At 41.3% G+C, this 21,671-nt stretch overlaps 1 protein-coding gene across 1 annotated transcript in view; it reads right to left on the bottom strand.

Annotated features, from left to right (window-relative positions):
• Positions 1-21,671, bottom strand: part of jarid2b (jumonji, AT rich interactive domain 2b) — a 106,964-nt gene that overhangs the window by 28,138 nt on the left and 57,155 nt on the right. The window contains exons 3-4 of the mRNA XM_044170692.1: positions 20,813-20,933; positions 6,343-6,566 (exon numbers count right to left, since the gene is read on the bottom strand). Coding sequence (XP_044026627.1) covers positions 6,343-6,566; positions 20,813-20,933 — 345 coding nt within the window. The remainder of the gene's footprint in view (positions 1-6,342; positions 6,567-20,812; positions 20,934-21,671) is intronic.

The raw sequence follows: 21,671 nt of genomic DNA, 5'->3' as shown, positions 1-21,671 counted from the left end.
AGAGGGTGGAGTCTGAAGATTTTTTACCTCAGCAAAGGAGGATGTAATAAAACCAGGAATGGACAAATTTAGAGACTTAGCGAAGTGTGGCTAGGGAGGCAATGAGGATAGCCTCAGATTTATCCTGATTAAGTTTAAGGTAATTGCAGGTCATCCAAGCATTAATATCATTTAAGCAGTCTGTCAGGTTGGATGGTGGTAGAGTGTCCGAAGGCTTGGTGTGTATGTAGAGTTGCCTGTTGTCAGCTTAGTTAGCTTAGTGAAAATTGAGGCCATGTCGACGAATTATATGTCCAAGAGGGAGAATGTAAGTAATGAACAGTAATGGTCCACAAACTGAGCCCTGGGGGACACCGTGGGAAAGGGGGGATGTGGGACACCTAAAGCTGCTAATGGAAATAAACTGTTGTCTAGCTGTGAGGAAAGAATTTAACCATGATAATGGAGTGGCAGTGACACAAAGTAGTGTTTCCAACTGGTTCAGCAGAATATTATGATAGACTGTATCAAAAGCTTTGATAAGAGATTTAACAGGATAAGTATGTTGAGGTAACCAGAGTTGCTGATATGGAGTAGAAACTGAAAAGAAGAAGTGAGATAGAACTGTGAAAGTGAGAAAGAAAATAAGCGACAGAAAGAAATGTTTTTTAAAAGCTGCAAAATGAAATAGAAGGGTAGAAAACAAGGGCCAGACATCAGACCAATGTAACAACAGCACAGCTGTATCCTCTAATATATTCAAGATCCCCAAAATAAGACTGTCTAGGATTGGGAGTGAAGGAGCCAGCCTGCCAAATGGATCTAGTGGTCCAACACTGACCATCCCGACTACAGGAGTGTCTGCAATGAATATGCATACATACACACAAACATGGTGAAAAACACAACTCAGTCCTTCTCCAAGATCTCCAACAGGGTTTGAGCCCAATCCCCCAATTACATCGGCTTTTCATCCACCTCATTCCAACCGCAGACAAATCATAATAAGGTCTGAAAGAGTCTATTAGGATTGTCATTTTTAACAGGGCTTGTTGGGGGGGGTGCATAATTACAAACCCTCCTTTCTCTAGCTACCCTTCTATTGTCCCCTTAACTGGAACTGAAACAATGAGGACAATTTAAATAGTCAATCAGGAAGGTTTAGCTGCCATGAGGACATGTGGACGTGCTGACTTAAGTGCCACATGTATGCACAAGAAGTATGAGTGCTGTTTTTAAGGGAAGGTCAGAAAGGAGAGACGAATCTAGGTTCTCTGGCAGGGAGAGCAAAAGTTATCTCCTACAGCGGGGTTCTTCCAAAACTGTTAATCAGTCACTCGAGGGGGGGGGATTAGGGAGTATGTCTCCATTCCTTGATGTCAGCAAAACCATTAACCCCACAAACAGTGGCCCTGCTGTTGGGAGGAGAATGCAGAATCAGTCGGTGTTGCACCACCAAATCCTGCACAGCATCATGAGTGACAAGAAAGTCACAACTCTACGCAAATAGTTTCCAGGCTTTAATCAAATAGCAATCATACATTAGAGAGAGCAAAAAGTACCTTATCCCAGAGGGAAATTCAGTTGTCACAGCAGCAATGCACTTGAGACACATGAGTAGCTGTCGGACTTGAAATCCTATTCCCAGGAAGGCAAATGTGCTTCTAGTTAAGTGAGATTCTCAGAAAATAAAAATATCAAAATCAAATCTAACAATCTACGTACAAAGACAGAGGTCCCAAGCACAATTCCCGGGATTGGCAGTATTTTCTTATAAACCAGACAGATTCCACATTTGTCTCACATGTGTAATCATGTACTAGGAATCTGAGGTCTTTGGTTCACTAGGTCAGGGCTGGGAGGTTATGCAAGCAGAGCAGAGAAACTGGCCTCGCTGAACCTGAGAGAGGTGTACCACGCTGGGGCTGGCAGGCACAGAAGAAGGCCCAGAGGGCAAAAAGGTAAACACAGCAGTGGTGCACTTATACACTGCCAAACTGGGAAACTGGCACACAGACATGACATACGAAAAAAAAATAATAATAAAAATCACAGTCCTAGAAATGAGTCTTATGTAAGAGACAAATTTCCAGGAGTGTGTGTGCAGACAGTTATTAATTTACTCCCTAATCTATTCTTATCTCATCTATGTCAATGTGTATACTGTGCGTGGTTGGGAGTGTGTGCATGTGTGTGTATTTGTGCCTCACTGAGAACAAACTTCTGTAAATAACTTTGTTCCCAAATGCACAAAAGAAACAATTCCTGATATTTATTGTTGAATATTTTAAAGATTAATGCTTGCTCAAAAATGTAAAAAGGTCAGAGAGCAACCAATACCACTTCTAAGATGTGTAGTTTACATGCTTGACAACAATCAATCCTGAAAGACTGTTCTATTTCAAATATCTCAATTTGAATTGAAACCTTTGGATGATTTGGAAAACCTGGAGCAGGCTAACACTGAGCACTTCAATCTGAATGTACTACACTATTTCATTCTGCTCCCCTCAGTGCTGCCCCCACCCTGCCAACAGCAGCACTACACCCTCTAGGTTACCAGAGGCAGACAGAGCCAGAGGCAGACTGTCTGGCTACCACCCAAATGGCTTTCTCCATGGATATAAACAGCCCAACTACAGGCCTGGACCACACATAAACACCATTCTAAGAACACAGGCTGAGCACTCAGTTTGTGTGCTCGAGTGTGTGTGTTTGCAGGAGAAAGAAATGAGCAATGAGATAAATACAGAATATAGGCTCTAGACAGTGTGGGTGGTGAGCATACATGGTGTGCATCCTTCTATACAGTAGATAGAAATCTTGTTTTTCCACTTCTCTGTCCGGTTACTCCCACGTTGCATCAGAATAATCGGGCACCCCTGCTCCCCCCTGGAGGAAATAAAAATAACTTTTCCTTGGATACCGCAACAACGCTACCACTAGCAGCCAGCCAATTCATTGTCATGGAGAAAAAATCCCAAAAGAATAAGATGTCGTCAATTACAAACTCCGATTGAATTCAAAGGTAACATGAGTAACATGCAGAATGATGGAAAAATTTGTTGTGATTTCACAATACGGAGTGACACAAGATCCCTGCTTTCACAACATTTGTTTCTTTTTTTTGCTCACTTTTGCCTCATGTTTTAACTGCTTTTATGTAGCAGTCAGAATGAGTGATGATAGAAGACTTTTGGGTGGATGCGTAATGTTTACCAGATAAGAAAAGCAAATACTGCAGTGGGTGTGTGGGGGTGTACTGGTATGTGTTTACACATTGTGAACGTTTGACCTGGGACGAATCCCAGAAATCGCCACTGATTTAGGTTTTAGGGTTGAAATGTTGCTAAATTCCCTCTTATACTTAAAAGAAATTGAAAAGAGAATTAGGGAGATAATGGATATGATATTTCCATAATATAGCTAGAGATCCTGTCAGAGGTGTTTTGGTAGCAGACATGAAGCAGCCTAATGTGTGTGGTGGTCAGATCACCAGAGAGACGTATCAGAATCCTAAAGGGGATTGGGGGTTTCAGACAATATCAAAGACTTGAGTCCCTTTGAAAAGATTAACCAGACTAACATGGTATTCCTCATGGGCTGTGTCTCGTCATATACCCTGGAACGCGCATGCACACACACACATGATGGCGGGCACAAAGGAGACAAGCAGAACAGGCAACATCAGTCTTGAGCATGGATTTGCACTCATGCACACGCTTGAACACACGCATCCACAGACGCACAACCTCAAGGGCTCTGCTGACATTCTCCCATGTCCCTCTCTTGGTAAGGGTCCCTGCATATGGGTCATATGAGAGGCCAAGGGGAAAAACAGAGCAGAAGAAGTCCGCACAGGAAAATGTCATCCTCGCGGCATGGATAGTAGACACACATACATATACACAGAGCTAAACTGGGTCTATAAATACAGCGGTAAAGCAGGGAGCGGCAGAGTGGAAAAAGCCCAGTGGAAAACCATTCAATCGTTAGCTTAGCAGCCTAGCTCTAAAATTAGCCTTAGTAGCACAGAAGAGTACAGCAGACCTTGCACACACACCATTCCTAACCTTAATTATAAAGAGAGTAAGCAGCAAAACTGAGTCAGGACCAGCCACCTACACACCTCATTAGTCTACCACTCCACATGTAAGGGTGGGGTCAGCTTAGTACCCAGAGCTCAGAATATTCTCAACTTCAAAGTATATGGGACATTATATCATTAGCCTATGTAACATCCTGGCCTATATATGCAAATCAAAGCCCCTCTCACCGAAGGCTTCAGTCAGTTTTAGCAACCTCCAATTATACGTTCTTGAATGAGCCCTGTAAGGTTAAAATTACATTCCATAATGGGAGTATTCTCGTCAGAATAGCAATGTTTAGCCATCACGTCCCAATAGACTTGAATCTAAATTTGCCTCTCCTGAGTCTTTAGCCTACTTTGTGAGATGGGCAGAGGTTAATAATGATAACAGTAACAATTAATCTGAAGCGAGGGGTTTTGTCTTCCAAATGAGTTAATTCTGGTTGTGAGGACATGTTTAAGAAAAAGGTGAGTGGGATATACGACAAAGGATAAAATTAAGATAGCAAAGAAGTCACGGCCAAGGTTGTTTGAGAAAATGTCACTCCCTCTCCTTTCATATTTCTTAAGAAAAAGGATGATTTAGGAATTAAATGTAAGGTAAAGCTTTTTACTGTATTTACTGAAGTGTATAATGGTCATTGTACAGCCTTACATCTTATGTACAAGTCTGCCTACACACAGGACATGAAGTAGAGACTGTTTATGTTCTAATCAACAACACACGTGTGTATATTAGCAGGAAAAATTGCTGAGGGAGAAACTAGGAGCAAAATTATTATTATTTTTTATCCAAAAAGCAATTTTGATATTTATATATAGAATTTTAAAAAGCACACAATGTCATTACATAGAATTTACTGTAATACTTCCTCCACAGCAACCCTTATGGTTTCTTATTGATTGAAGAAATGTTTTGCAGTTATTTTTGTGGATGTTAAATCAGTTTTAAATCTTAAAAATGTCTCTCTCTTTTCAGAGTTTTCTGCATGCTCAGATTTATAAATTACAGTACAGATTTTGAAAGAGGATTCATGGGTTTGGATATTGAAACGTGGGTCTTTGGTCTTGAAAGTTTCTAAGAAAATAAAAGTAAGCAGAACTTTCTGTAGCAGAACAGAAACTTTGTGTTCTGGCAGTGGACTAGCCTTTGCTGTTTGCTGGCCAGCAGAGCATAGATCATATGTAACATGAATCCTTCATTAACTCTAGAGGAAGAGAGAACAGGACTTAAGTTACTGTGAGTGTCGAATGGTGGTCTTAGTTAACTTGAGTTACACAGGCACTTTTTATAGGGGTGTGTGATAGCGTCTTAGTGCCTGTATTTAACCCAGATAGTTTTCACTGTTAAAACACTCCCAACAAACACTGCTGCTGTGTGTGGCACAGGAGAGCTACACACACACACACACACACACACACACACAACTCGAACTCTGCTAATTACTCTGCCATGGCTTTTACAGCTCATTTGACATCGAAGGTGCTACATAGTGTCGATGAACCTGTGTAGTGTTTGTAGTGTAGGGTGTGTGACTGTGTGAGTACTATATGCACGAGCAGCTGCTGTGGTAGATGGTGATGGGCAGGGTGTTAAAGAGACAGATAGTTGTTGAAAGGTAGGAGGGGGAGATGTGCAAGCTGATGAAATGCAGGATAATCTTAGCCTTGGGCAAGTACACAGTAATTTGTAGTATGTGTGTGTGTTTTTTTGTGTGTATGAGTGGGTGAGTGGGTGGGTGGGTGGGTGGGTGGGGATTGCTGATCAAAACCTGACTTAACAAAACTTACTATATGTCCACTTGAATTGCTTAGGTATGCATCTTTATGTGCATGTGTGTGTCTAAATAAAGAGCAGAGCAAAGTGTTAAACCACAGCTCAGATTTCCCTTTAGACCTTTATATGAGACAATCCATCTCGGTCTGACAATACCAGCACTGAGCTGTACATACTGTGTGACAGGTCTTGGAAATGCTTAATCCTGATATTTAGCAGTTATTGGGTGTGTTCATAAGTTTGCAATTAGAAGCGTACATAGTGCAGGCCTATCCAAAGACAGCCAAACAGTAGCAAAACGTTATCCAGCCTCAGAGCTCATATGTAGTTTGGCTTTCTAGCAGAGACCTGTGTCCTGGACCCGTATAAAAACCTCTAATATAATAGCAAGACATATCTGCAGTTTTCTTGTTCAACAACATCCTTCCACGTGTACCACTGGTTATGGGTGTGCATGTAATTATGTCTCCATCTGCTCCGTTCTGCTGTGTCTTACCTCTCAGGCAGAGGAAGGTGAGGAAGTCCTCAGTCTTGGGCTTGCGTCTTGACAGGTCCTGAATGGAAGAGGACAGGGATGAAGAGGAGAGCAATGAGAGGGATGAGGAGGGCACAGTGGCCAGGCCGGTGTTCAGGCTGCCTGGGTCGGCCACTTTGACGGGCGTAGTGCTGGGCGAGTTGGGCTGCGACTGGGCAAACTTCCTCTGAGCCTGGAGCCGAGGTCTGAGGGGGAAAAAACGAGAAGGAAAGGAGAACGTAAGTTACTGATATATATTATTTAATTACAGTTGAGCAAACCAGCGTCTACTCCGCAGCAGTGGGCCACCACGCCAAGGAGGCTGCCTTGACTGCTTGAGATAAGTTAATACATTTTATCAGATTTTATGCCCTATGTTCGCATGGAAATAACCACTACAGGACTTATATTAAGACAAATCACATTCATTTCAAATAGTTTCGTATAATTATACATTAGGAAAAAACGTGAAAAATACGCACACGGATGGTATGTTGTTTGAGGTATGTGGTGCTGATATCATTCATCTCTCTACATCTCAGCAAAGACAAACGTAGTATGCAGCTGAATAAAATCACATTTTTGCTCTTTTACATACATGCACAAACACACATACACACTCTCTCTATAGATATTACCTCACTGTAGAGTGGATTGCCTTAATTACCCTGAATTGATCACTTTTGTGTGTGTGTGTCTATGAACATTTTTTCAGTGAATGGGTGCGAGTCCATCATAATCACTTGGAAATGTGATTACACAAACAAATCTACATGTGCGTGGTCACAGCTATACACATGTAGTAGTTCCTGTTTTATCCCCGTTGAGCACTGAGTGAAAGATAATTAAGGCAGAACCAGTGGTGGCAGCTGATAATAACCAAATACACAGGAACTGTCTTCAGAAACAAGCACGCTCAGCCAGAGAACAACTTAAGTTTCTTCGTCTTTCTCTTTCTTTTTTCTCTTTTACTTCTGTCTCTTGTCTCTTACGTTGAGCTTACTTTCCTATGCGGTGCACAAAACCTTTGAGATGTCTCCCTCATTTTTCTCTCTGCTTGTCTCTTTTCTCTCTTTATTTCACAGTGAGTGTCAGTGGAGGCGAGGGAAGGAGGAGAATATTAAAGTGGATGTCTGAAAGAAAGCGATGGACTTACTTGTCACACCGCCTCCCTCATACACTACACACACCTTGGTGTGGACACTCACTCTCACGCACACACATAAAATGTAGGCACATGCACACATACAGAAACCATTAAAGTCCTAGACTGTCAGAGGCCACATGGACCAGCAAGTGGCCTGAATCGATTAGTGTTGCTGCTGCGTGTGTGTGTGTGTGTGTGTGTGTGAGTGAGAGAGAGAGCGCTACGCTAGAAATGTTGAGGAGTAGTGATAGAAGCAATGTGATATCCTGGTATTATTTGTCAATTTGCTGCGGACCGGACTGAAGTAAGGGAAGATGGGATCATGTCTGAAGAACACCCACAATGCATTTGGTGCACTGAAAGGTGCCGAGTTACGATTACACTTCAATCAGAGAAAAATGTGGTGTCAAAACGTGTCAATATCCTGCCGTGACATGGGTGTAAGCTCAATATGTGCGGAACTGAGAGATGATTGCACACACATTGCCAAAGCGCTGCATTTGGACGCAAGGTGTGAGAAAACTGAACAAACAACTATCTGCACATGCCCAGTTTGTTTACAATCAAACACTGAGTAAACAAAAGCCCATGATTGTGATCGGCTTGGGATTTTATAAGCTGGAATTCAATAGTACACAAAAGTGATCTGCATTTAAGTTTGCAGCGCTTTGAGTAATCAGAAAGACTAGAAAGGCGCTATATAAGTACAGTCCATTTAAACAAATCTAATTGAATTTGATTTTGAATTTCCAAAACGTCCATCATATCCATCAATTTCAGGCATTTTCTCAAACAAACAGAGTTTAATCACTAATTTTACTGAAAACAAGGTATTATTGAGCTGCCTTATTTCAACATTCAGTTAAAGGCTAGGTGCGTAGGCAAAACAACACAATGGGGACAGGTATCACTTCACGCAAGGCTATGATATACTTGCAAAATAAGGAGAAAAAAGATAGGGCAAGAAGACGGACATAGACGAAAGAATTGAGATACAACGAAAGAATGGAAGAGAGAAAGAAAGAGAGACAAACTAACTGATAAGGGAGAAGCTGAGTTTCTCGGGTTGCCAACCAGTTTAGATGCAGGATAGGGTAGTACAGGGTAATAAATGAGAGAGAGAGGAAGGGACATAGAATAAAAAGGGACACAACAAAGACAAACAAGCATATGGAGAAGGAAAAAGATCAAAAAGAAAAGATCGGAAAAATTATCAAAAACTGAGGAAATGCAGTGAAGGAACCAATCAAAACATCAAAACCCATTCAAGGCCAGTTACAGAAGAGGAGCGTGATGAACAGCTCGAGCTAGTGTGAGAGGTAAAGCACAAACCTCTGTGTTTCACACATCCACATTGTGTCCGCTAGGCTGGCCTTTTCTTGTTGCCTGACTGGAGGTACTCAACATGTACACAGCCACAAACAAATGCCAACACTTCAACATACACACACGCAAAGACACAAAATACATACTTATACCCTTGCCTATCCAACTTCAAGTCTACCCCTCATGAAACATTTACCTGCTCAGTCTGCACACACACCAAAATAAAACTCTGCTTTGGCTATGACCACTAGGGATTGAGAGTGCAGGGCATACTGACAGGGAGAAGTATGGAAAGGGATGAGGCCAAAGCAAGAAAGTGAGATGAAGTGAGGAGAGAAAGAGCCGATGGGAGGGTGATGTGCAGAGGGAGGCTGGAGGTTTGCGTGACTGCAAGACTTGGTAAGATACAGTGTGTAAGAATAAGTTGCTGTAAGTGAGGGAGAGGAAGGAAGGAAATAAGAGAGAGAAGGAAAGACACAGTATACACAGAAATAACACAATCATAGTTAGGTAACCTTAACCACAAACATGCCACTACATCCATTTCGGCATTTCGATATCCAGCCAGCTTCTCTTTCATGTTCAAGTGCATTCTCCGTTGTTCATCCATGGTCTTTCCTTTCTAATGTCGTTTTTTATTCACCTAACATCCTTCTTTCACCTTTTCTTTTGCTTCTTTGACCCACCCTTCTATTCAAAAGTTGACTGAAGACAGAAAAGCTTCCGGTGTCAGTGTGCATGCACTGTATGAGTAATATGTGTGCTTGTAAAAGGACCATTAAGGGACAACTGTTTGTTATACACACAAAACCCCACTCTCTCCTTCTCCTTACCACACCTTTATATATATACCATATTTTATATCAATAAAATGTCTTAATTCAGGGAAGTGCTTTCATACAGACATGGCCATGTGTGAACACCTATGTATGCATGGCTGTGTAGCTGTTGCTGTGCTAATGCATGGTTCAAATGTGCAGCTACCCAAACCAGTCCCACAATGCTATAAATTCAATCGTCTGCAATCTAATATTGCAGAGAAGGGAACAACGCAGACTAATCAGCGCTATGAACACTTTCTAAATAGTAAGCAGAGGAGTAACTGAGCTCTTCATAAAAGCCTCTTTGGTAAGCTAAACCCTGGATAGTTTTATAGTTCCAGCCTTAGATGAATAGGATCCTATTTAACTGTTTAAAAAGAGGGAGAGAGGGAATAACTAACACACACAAAAAAGAAAAACAGGCAGTATGACAGCAGAAATGAAGCACGAGCAACTGCGCAAAAGAATGGGGACAGAGACAGATGAGCTAATAAAGCAATGTGCTTACTACATCCTGTCTAGACAGTCAACCAGAGCCTCTTTAGACGAGCCTCAGATTTTTCTGGGACAATCCCTTGTTATCTGTTACCTATTAACTAACATGGGAGATTCTGGTTACAGGTAATCTCTACTAATTGGACTAAATTCTCTTTAATGTACATTTCTCTATGCATTATCAGTTATCTTCTTTTTCTATTGGTATGCTGAAAGCAAAGACACAGCTAATAAAAAAGGTAATAAAAACTGATCTTCACCGATGATGTGATAATGCATGGTCTGGCAGCGAATCTACAGGTAGGTATGGTATCACCTTACATTGCAAAAAACTTCAGTGACAAATTATTATTTTAAAGATGACAGACAGCTCTCTTCTTTGGAAAAATTGCTCAGGTGGCAAAACAGTTACTGTTATTTTCACTATTAAGGGTGCCAGGCAATAAGAGCATGAAGTTTATAGTAACACTTATCTAACAAATTCGTCGAGATTCCTCTAAGATGAAGGACTGTCCCCAAAGTTCTGCCACTATGTCAATGCTGAGCCTCATCTCTTTAGATAAAAAAACAAATGAGGAGACAATTAGGCATGCATGAGAAAGGCTTGAGTATAGCTGACACACACACACACACACACACACTTCAGAGTCCCAAGCACCAGGTAAATATTGAGAAATCAGCATGGGAACAATTTGCAATGACATGACTGTTTTTGTAAGTGCTGCCACTGTGCTGAGTGGTAACATGAGCCTCTGATTTAGCCCTTCGTCTGCCCAGAGGAGGGCTGCCTGTGTGTGTAAGCCAGGGTACACTATGTTCCCAAGCGTGTTGAACTATAGAATACTCATTGGTACAGTGCCATGGTAGGTAAGTGAGGCTTATGCAAGTTAAAATTAGACTTGATTGGCCTGATTGAAGGAAAATGAGAGGAGAGTTGGAGAGATGCAGGGAGGGAAAAGAGGAAATAGAGATCCAATAGCGGGAGAAAAAGCAGAGAGATTACAGCAGGATGTCCCCATTCATCCCTTTCTAATCCACCTTTCATCCATCCCTTCCTCCCTCCATCCTTTCCTGCTACCCCCCCAGCCATCTACCCTTCAAAGGGCTGCTCTAATGTCTAATATTACACATGCCACCGTAGCTGCTAGAGCATTGATTATCTCTGAGAGAGACAGAGTGAGAAAATCTGACGATACTGTCAGCCAGCAATCCCGGGAAAGAAGACGAAACGGAGGAAGAAGAAAGGGAGAGGATAAAGGGGCATTTGTGATTTTCCCTCTAACACATAAAATGAAGTAAGGTGAAAAATGGGAAGGAGGTGGTTATGAAGGGACAGAGGGACTGGGACAGAGAGAACGATAAGCTACAGCTAGTTTAATGTATTTTACTCAGCCAAAGCCAGACCACCGTGTGCTCCGGCAGCACAGCTGTGGAAAGTTGACACAGATCCCACACATGCACATGGACCCTGTCAATCAAAGACAACGCGACCTCTAGCTCTCTTCTTCAGTCTCCATCTTATCAACAACTTTCCAGTGATGGAACAGGAACTGCTGTGATGGCAGGACTCTCTCAATGTGGTCATCTCGACTTCTGCTACGAGGGTTTTGGCAAGCATCCACCCTGCTGAAGTGTCACTGAGCAAGACACTGACTGCACTCCCTACCAGCTCCAGGGATGTTGATCAGTAACTGACACTCATCTCTGATTGCTCCCAGTGGAGGGAAGCCAGAAAAAAAATTAATTTCTCTTTCACACTCAATATCAATAACTCAACAACCCTCAGTATAGGAGAAGTGTATCACAAATAGAAAACCCCAACTGGCTCCTTATACCAGTTTACTGTCAGCCAAAGCACTACAGCAGGGTGCAGAGTGCAAGAAACTAGATGACAAAGCACATGTGTGTGTTTGTGTGTATAGAGCTGACAACAGCTGATTTATGAAACTGCATATCAACTAATTTGTGAAGAAAACACTTTTAATAGATGCAAAGGAAAATACTCTAAATGCCAATTAGGCAGGACTGATTGTTGAAAAAGCAGTCTCCCATGCATGTTTGATTTATTGAATATGCTGTTGGCTCAGCATATCAGCATGTTTCAAGTCTTTACGTATATTAAATATTGATGAATAGAGACCAATATGGACAAGTGCAAGCAGAGGGGACAAATAAAGAGATAAAAAGAGAGAGAACTTAACAGCATGTTTTGGATGACTCCGTTTTAATTGCTCAAGCTTGAGAAAACATTTTGTTTTTGGCATTTGTGTTAATGGGTGAAATCTAACTTTTACAACACCAGATACCAAGACTTTCTGATTCTAAAGTTAGACATGAAACATGATACTCGGGTTTCAATTGAATGTGAAGCCAATTCTCTGATATGTGGACATTTAAAGCCAGATTCTACTTTTAGCTAGAAGTTTCACATTTTCCACCAAATTTAGCATCAGAACTAAATCATTTAATTATGACACACTGAATGAATGAGCACCTTAATGTGAGAAGCCATTTAATGACATGTGTGTCTGCGGGTCCCAAAGTCACAAACTGTACACTGTGTCCCTTGTAGATGATGCCTGGGTCCTCTACAGTGGAGCCTTGGCTGTTACAGTATGTATGGCAGTTGCTGTGTGGTTTGGTTTCAGACCTTTGCTGTACCACTGTAACCTGATATTTGGATAAGGCTGGTGAGTGGAACATGAGCTAGTAGTCCCTGTGTGGAATTGTGAAAATGTGTCAGCCTCTGACTTTTAAAGCACTCTGCACTCTTAATACTGTGACGTTCTTTGGATACAAGTAGTCACCAGCGATGCCAGAAATGCAGTATTAAATTGGAAAATAATTGTGTATCTTAATTGCATCCATTCCAAAATGTCACATGTATGATGAGAACAGGAAAGACTGAAAGCAAGGCAAATGGCAAGAAAGAAAAGAGCAATTAGAAGAGCTAAACAATTATTCTCTGCATTTAACTTGCATACATGTTAGACTGAAATAAATTGCCAAAAAATACAGCTAACAGACAAAATAATTGTATATATGTATAATTTGAATGTGTTTCAGTAATCAGAACTGTTTCAGGAATACAGTAAATACATCTATACCAGCGTAAGTAATCCTCAAGCTATGTCGGACATTCAAAATCCGGCTACTACTTCTCAATCTTTGGATCAAGCTGAGTCTTGAGCTTGTCCACAGTGTGTCCAAAGGTTTGATAGATGTTGGCATGAGGCTGGGCTCGAGTCAGACTTTGTGTTCCCTCCCATGGTAAAGGTTATTGTGTGAGGAGAAGAGCACAGATCCAGAGTCTGTACCTTAGGGGCTGAATTGATTGGCTCCAGATGGCCCACATGGTCCTGATAAAAGACTACATTGCTGCAGCTGGCTTTGTGAATGTGCTTGTGTGTGTGTGTGTCAGTGTGGGTGCTTGAGTCCATTTTGTCCAAATCAGAGCATCATAAATGTACATGTTTATGTACATAAGAGTGAAATGTGTATCAATGTTTACATGCAGGGATTAAGCTTCACAAAATGTGTGTTTAATCAATGATCTTCCCACTCATCTATCTGTATTTATTTCTGTGTATGTATGCGTGTGTGTGTGTGTGTGTGTTTATTTGGCAGTCTGTTCAGATAAAATCCATCAGCAGATAAGAGGGAAAAGAAATTGTGTGTATGCACAACGATCACACTGTAACTGACACCATGTGTATGTGTGAATATGAGCATTAAAGCATATGTATGAAGGACACAAAGCTTCAAGGCAACTATGTTTTAGCATGGGTACCAAACTTTTCTTGTGTTGCATTTCACAGGCATCCCAACTGTTAATTCACTGTATACCTTTTAGTTTGGCATTACAAATTCAAGAGCTCTAAGCCTGTATATTAAATGAAGAAAACTGGCCTTTACAGATGTTAGAGCAACTACCAGGGTTGAAAATATATTCAAGCTGAGCTTGCAAAACCATTTTCTTAAAAGACCAGTTTCCCAACACAAATCCTAAAATGGATGATGTGTGGTCAGTAAACAGTCGTAACTGAACACTCACCTTACTCAATGTGTTTATTGCTTTTCTGTCTCCATGCATGTAGGTGAGGGAAGGCCCTGAAGTGAACTGACCCACTGACCTTGTGACCTTCACATATGCAAACAGCCCCTGTATAGAGCCCAGTCACATATACACTGAGCATGTGCACACCAAATAAACACCATCATTAGTCAATGAGCCAAGCCCGCTGAGAGGACAAATACGCACACAGAAGTCCACTTATTGCTCACTATATTGGACGGAAAAGTACACAGAGTAGTCCACTGGAACAGGCCTTAACAACCATGATAGTAATGTATGTACTGAAGAATTTGTTTCTGTTTTATTTTGTCAGCAAGTGGTTTTAACGCTCAACTGCTTTGCGTTGACATCAAGATAAATGTGAGAGTGTTATCCAGAGGTGTGATGTGTGTGTGTGTGTGTGTGTGTGTGTGTGTGTGTGTGTGTGTGTGTGTGTGTGTGTGTGCGCGCGCATGTATCCCTGTCCCAGTTCAGCTGTGACAGTTACATGCTTCAAGCAGTCACAATAAGGCTAATATTCATTTCAGATTAAAGATATAGCAGGTCCTGCGTGCATATTTAAATATAACCTTGGCTTTTTACTCACCCCTTTCTTTCTTTTTTTTTTGAAAGAAACAATGAGAGCTGAGATGGCCTGATAGGCAGATGTGGAGAGAAAAGACATCTTGACAATAGATCAAGCTTAGCTTTATCTCTGTGAATATATAAATGCTATATTAGGTCAGATGGAAGTCAGCCATTGTCCCCTTTGTCACCTTAAAATGTTAATGTACAAAAGTGGCACTACACTTAAGCTAAATGCCACTAAAATACCGTACCAATAGAGCTTCCCCCAGATGTAGCCAGAGGTTTTGAATTTGTGGTGAATTACATGGTAGAAAAAAAAGAAATAAACAGTGCTTCCTGCTCTGCTTCCTTTTCACTTGTGGACAGAAAGAAAAGATAAAACACCGCACTTAAATGTGGGCTTTGTTAGCAGTCAAGGTCCACTGCTCATGGCTATTTGACACTCCCCCACCCACCAACACCCTAAACCTTCACAATACATGCTGAACTCAAACCCCATGACCTCTGACCTTGCAGTCCTCCTTAAATCACCCCTGGGAGAGGCTGACCACAGCCAGGTTAGGTCAATAAACATCCGAGATTGTTCTGTATGTGTTTAGCAATTAGTCTAATTATGCCAGAGTCCCGTATGTAGACCTTCAGAGACCTTGAGTGGACTTGAGGCCCTGGGGCTAGAGACACAGGAGGCTGTGGCTCAAACAAAAGATCGGGGGCAAGTGGAGTAAAGCAGGGGTCAAATGAAATAAAACAGGTACATAAACTGAGTAGTAGAAATTCATTTTCTTATTTTTTCTATTTGGAATGCAGATTTTTCTGTTATTTTCATGATTTCCAGTTTAAAATATCCTGGTATCCTGCAGTTCACCTATTCGATCACCATGCTTTTGTGTACATGTGCACTTCAGTTTCTTTCAAATCTGTCTGCTTAGTTGTTCTAAGTGCTAAACACAAAAACACACACACACACACACACACACACACAGTTTGCTCCTAACTGATCAATCTCTCAACGGTGCGTTTCCAATTTACAGAGGATTCCTAGGTTGAGATGACAAGACTGACCCTTCCAATGGGTCTGCACTGCAGTAGAGAACCTCTTGCTACACTTTTGAAACATGTTTTTCTTTTCACATAACCTCCAACTGAGCTCTAGCTTTAATAGCACAGCAAGGTGTAATGTTGCCTGCCTTTGGCTTTGTCGAGCTACATTTAAAAAAAGGAATACTTTCTGCCTTTTACTGGAACGTATAAAGCATACAAGATTTATGCTTCTCATTGAGAGGTGTCATCTCAAAATGAGATATTCTTCAGAAATCATAAACTTATTTTAATATACTGTTACAGTACTCTGAGTCATCTTAACAGATTGGCTTACAATAGATATTTTTGCATCTAAAAAAAGGACACAGACTTTTCTGACTTTAGGATTGCTCCAGATACAAAAACAACAGTGACAGTAAATCCTTTGAACCATTTAGATGTTGTTGTATTATGCCATGAGGCACCATGCAAACCAGTTGTAACATGGTTAATCTGTGCTACAATCACAGCAGTAGCACTTGTATTTGACAGTGATTAGCGAGTTTGTGCGCTGAGTGACATTATGCACTGTGGTGGATGGTTAATGCTGCTTCACCCCGCCATTTCAGCAGAGCGGAAGGCTTTCATAAAGCTGCAGCGAGGCAGCGACAATGAGAGGAGAATTTAGAGGAGATTTTGGAGACTGACATGCTGACATGCAGGGGTGAGTCACTGAGAGTGACAGAGAAAGAGGGAGGCAGAAAAACAAAGAGAGAGACCGTTTAAACTGTACTGGAATAAGCACAGATATAGTTTAGTGGTGTTCCAAATTTCTCTGGGGTTTTTTTTTTTGTTTGTTTGCAAACACAGCCACCATTTGACTGCAAAATCCAAGTAGCCATTCTAGTTGACTGGCTAAAGCACACTGACTAGCTGTCTAGTTTTCTAATAAGCTCAATGGATGCCTAGTTGTTTGTGCATGCATGTACTCCATTATGTGTGAATACAAGATGAGGTGTTAGTAGTAGAGCTAGGTGTTGCACTGCATATAGGTTCCTACACAATACCATCTAAAGTAAATCAATAGACACATTATGGCCCTCTATTAACGCACACATTTACAGTGTGCGTGCAGGCCTGCATGCACATGCATGTAATCGTTCATAAATGGAAATGGTGATTATGTATTACTGACAAGAGTCATTGGTTACGCTAGACAAGACAAGTGTGTGTGCGTGTGTGTGTCTCCGTGTGTGTACACACTTGGCATTCATTAAGTCGAAACAAAACAAGCGGCAGCAGCTGAGTGTGTGAGTGTGTGTCTTGGCTGAGACAACAGAGAGAACAGATTCAAAGAGAGCCAAAAGTGGGGTTCAGTGAAGAGAGAGAGAAAAAAAGAAGAAAAGAAAAGAGGAACAGAGAAAGAGAACGCAGAAATTAAGTTGAGAGGTCTATTTAAGAAGGCCACTCAACTTCTGATCCACACTAACACTCTACCCCCCCTTTTGCATTGCTTCATAAGTTTGTCTTCAGCTTTTTAAACTCACACACAGTTGAACTAATCGCTGAGTCGCCGGGGCAACACCATGGAAACCTCTTGTTAGGATTAACCAGATGAGCTAAAACAAGATGCATCATGATCTATTTTTTCTGGTTTATAAGACCAGATATGAAAATCTTAAATCACCCCAGATTAAGAGCTCACAATGTTTGTTTTTTTACTTTTAGAGGCTTCAAAATGACCAGATTAATAATGTGTAACACAAATTAAAAACCAGAATTCCACACCTACATGCTCCAAAGTCTAGACAATCACGCCCACAAAAATTTCCTGACCATGAAAAAGAACACCACACTGGAGTCATGTTTAGATTGTACCCGTGAGAGCAGTAATACTAAATTAAAATACCAAAGAATGATTTACTCATTTCATTTAAGACTTTACAAGATTTACCAGATGCTGACTAAATGCTAAAATGATGACAGCTTATTGGAGAAGAAGCTTCTGTAACAGCAGCATGTTTTATGATTCAACTGAGAACATCCTTCAGGGGGCAACACAAAAGTATTCTATTCAAATGCAACTGAAGACAACTGTATAAAAAAAAAAAAAATAAATTAAATCATACATGCAAAGGATAAGGCTACCTGCTGCAAAGACAACAACTTCATGGTAAAAACCATTTAAAAGCTTGTTCTGGGACTAGTCCTGACACTCCAGTGACACAGATGGTCTTCAACCTAAATCAAATGTGGGAGGCGAACAGAGGTGCGGGAATATAACTAGGTCAGTAAACCATGGCAGTGAAAATGAGACTGTGCTGGGTTGTGAATCAAAGTTTTTATATATATGTGTGTGCGTATGTATGTATGTGTGTGTGTGAGAGCAGGGCCCACTTTTGGCAGGGGGAACCCCATTTGGAGAATATGGTAAAGCTGGTATGAGAGGGCTACAATGAGCTGGCATGTTTGAGGGGATGTGCTGCCAGTCTCTTCGCCAAACTCAGGAGCATGGGAAGGCAAACACAGAGTTGATCTCAAAGACTTCTAAAGGGGACCACATCCTGCCAAAAATCACTCGCACCTGTCCTTCTGTCTCTGCCTCCCTTCCTCTCTCGCTCTCTGCTGCTCCTCCCAGTCTTTCCCTCTCTGTCTACACTCTATCCCTTCATCCTCTCTCCACAGTGTGAAACTTTTTCTTCGCTCAAAATTGGAAGCAGCTACACCACCGCTCCTCCTCTGTTTTGGCCAGTGCCAGGTGTAAAAGCTCCTGGCATCATCTCAGTTAGTCCTGTTCAGTAACAGTGTGGGGCAGCCATGCCAGGGCACTGGAGTCATCCTTCACACATAAAGCGCACACACACACACAAACACACACACACAAAATAAGCTTTTTAAGAGGGCACGAGGCACTGCCAAGTACTGGCTAGGCTTGTGTTTCATTAGCATCAGATAGAGAGGCTTTCTTCATTCATTCCTGCTGTGTGTATGTGTGTTTGTGTGTGGAGTGAACTAATGAAAACCACGGAGCAGACTGGCTTCTACCTTAACTCCACTCAACACACAGCACTACAGGGCATCAGAGCAAGAGAGAATAAAAGTGTGAGTGCCCTTGTTTTACGTTATTCCTTCAGTGCTTTTCTTCCTCAGTTGGTAGAGAGTAGAGCATTTATGCTTTGCTTTAATATAACACTTGCTGTTGTGGTCAGTCAGGCAGTACCCACTACAATTATTCTCTCAGAGTACACTTCAACCTCATTTATCCTGTCTGACTTCAAGATCACCTATAACTAGAATTTATTTCTACTGCTTGCAGAAAAAGCAAAAATTCTCTTTCTTTTACACATTTACCTTTATTTCATTATCAAGGCTATACTATTTTTTTAAATTCCAAAGTCTACAAGATCTCTAACTTTTACATCTCTAGAACAGCCTCCTGAAAAACTTGAATTTCTTATCAGCTGCTTCAGAGGCCCGCTCTGCTGTTTCAAAATCAGGTAGATGGAAGCTTGTAATGGCCAAGCTCAGATTTGGAGGTTACAGTATCGAATGACAGCTAGGAGGACTTAGGCAGGTGCTTGACACGCAGTGAATGGAGCCTGTATGGGCTGCTCATTACAGAAGGACATCTGCTGCTGTCCAGCCCCCAGACTCCACCCTTTGCTTTACACTGATGCTTTGATGCCCTGTCAATGTGTGTGTGAGAGACCAGCGTCAGAACAAAACAACACACAGGCATGCACCCACGTTCACACACACCTGCCACCTACAGTAGCTAGAATAAAAATATGAGAAAAAGGTTTATGGCTGCTGGTTTACGACACAAAAAGATAAGCATGAATGTAATAGTGCATTGTGTTCTGTATTATGTGTGTGCGCATGCGGCAGAGGAAAAAACATCACACTAGCCATTTTAATCTGCTGTACACTCTATAGAGCATGCTTATTTGTAAATCATATTTTCCGGCTTGTGATTTCAAAACCTGCTTCATGTTGAATGCATTAGAAGCATAAAATTTTCCAAAGATCCTTTATTCAATTTTCCAAGAACATTTGTCTAAGAGAGAGCAGTGTTTTATACCAATCTCTCTAAAGAATTACTATTTTTTCACAGACAAAATCCATTTCAATAATTCACTTGTGATATAAATGCCTCCTTTAAAAAAAAAAATAAAAATAAAAAAAAAAAAGATACCGGCCGGAAATTAACAGCTTATTGTACTCTGCAACAACTTCCACTTTTGAATGATTCATTTGGAAATGCATGGCAACATTCTTTTAAGTGGCTAATTATAAATGACTGAAATGGCATGGCATTACATTAAAAGACGAGGGGGTGTGCTCATTAAAAGACCTAGCCACCCTTTACAGGGTGGTACTATTTACACTTACTTACTCTGTTGACTGCCATCTTCTATTACATAACTAATGGGCAACTTGCTCTTCTCCAAACATTTAACTGCACATACTTATGAGTGAAGAAGGGAGAGAAAAGTCAGACGAGGGACAAGAAAGAAATGACAAAGAGAGTGCATGCATTACGTTTATAAATCAATGCAATGAACAAAGTAGCACTGAAAGAATTGATTTTGCTGGAAGATGCTGTGGAGTATACATGGGAAGCATGGGGAGACAGACAGAATGAATTACATAGAGAGAAAGAGCAAATGAGGGGAAAAAAGAGGAAGATAAAGCGTGTGTAGAGAACTTGAAAGCAGCTGGTATCATGTGGTAGCTTCTTAACCCTCAGAGCATAGGACATTCATCACAACTAAGCGGCACTTACAGTCAGTAACGTGTGTAAAGTTTCTCATCACACTCACACCCTCAAGGTATCAGCAGCAGCAGCAGCCTTTGGTATGAACTGACATATACAGACACCAACAGGCTCACAATTCTACACCAATACAAGATTCACAGCTCTATAAAGCTCTTTGATGACCCAATGACTCACAAACAGGATTAGGAACCTCACACACACACACACACACACAGTCTCACCTCTTCTTTGCAGGACCGTCCTCACAGTACTTGTTGCTCCCATCCAGGCCCTGAGAGCGCCCATCTTCTTTATGGCTGCCCTTTGAACCCGAGCCGTTCAGCTGCCCATTGGCTAGGGAACCTGAGAAGAGAAGCACCAAAAGGGTTAACCAGCAAATATTTTACTGAGCACTTGTGTGAAACCTTCCAACTCCAGAAATCTGGCATGGTCCTTTGTGAATATTTTATGGGGGCTTAACATTGCATAAAAATATAGTCTTTGGGGAACAAACAACGTCTTCAGCTGACAGTGTTAATAAAGCCTTCTGTTTTTGATTTAAAACAGTGGAGAGGGCTGAAGGCAGAGTAGATACATTTCTTTTGAAATTTTGGTAGATTATGGTAGGTCTGCTTTTATCTGACAGTGTAGAATGATCAGAACATGGAAAACAGAAGATAGATAAAAAGAGAGAAGGGGATAAATACAGAGAGAACACAAATTATTCAAGCATCTAGAGTGTACAAATACACTGAGCCCCTGAGCTGAAAACAATGGGAAGATAGTGACACATCGTCTATCCAACGAATGTGATTGAAACTCTCCCACAGTCCTTCACATCACGTATTGCAACATCTATTGCAGCATCATGGGGACTAGTTTAGGAGTGTTAGGAGGAGAGTGTTACTTATTCATTTTCCTGTCCACATTTTCCCTTGTCAAATGCAATTGCTGTTCTTTGCTGACGTACATGATGTGTGCCCTTTGACAAAGGATTAAAAAAACAAAACAAGCCAGAGGCAGTGAGAGAAGTGCACAGATATTGCTGGACTTGACATTCTTAGTGAGCCCGATTGACAGACCCCTAATGAAATATTTAGC

The sequence above is a fragment of the Siniperca chuatsi genome, linkage group LG17 (assembly GCF_020085105.1).
Source record: "Siniperca chuatsi isolate FFG_IHB_CAS linkage group LG17, ASM2008510v1, whole genome shotgun sequence".
NCBI lineage: Eukaryota > Metazoa > Chordata > Actinopteri > Centrarchiformes > Sinipercidae > Siniperca > Siniperca chuatsi.
Note: the sequence above shows the minus strand (reverse complement) of the source record. Positions and strands in the feature narration are given on the sequence as shown.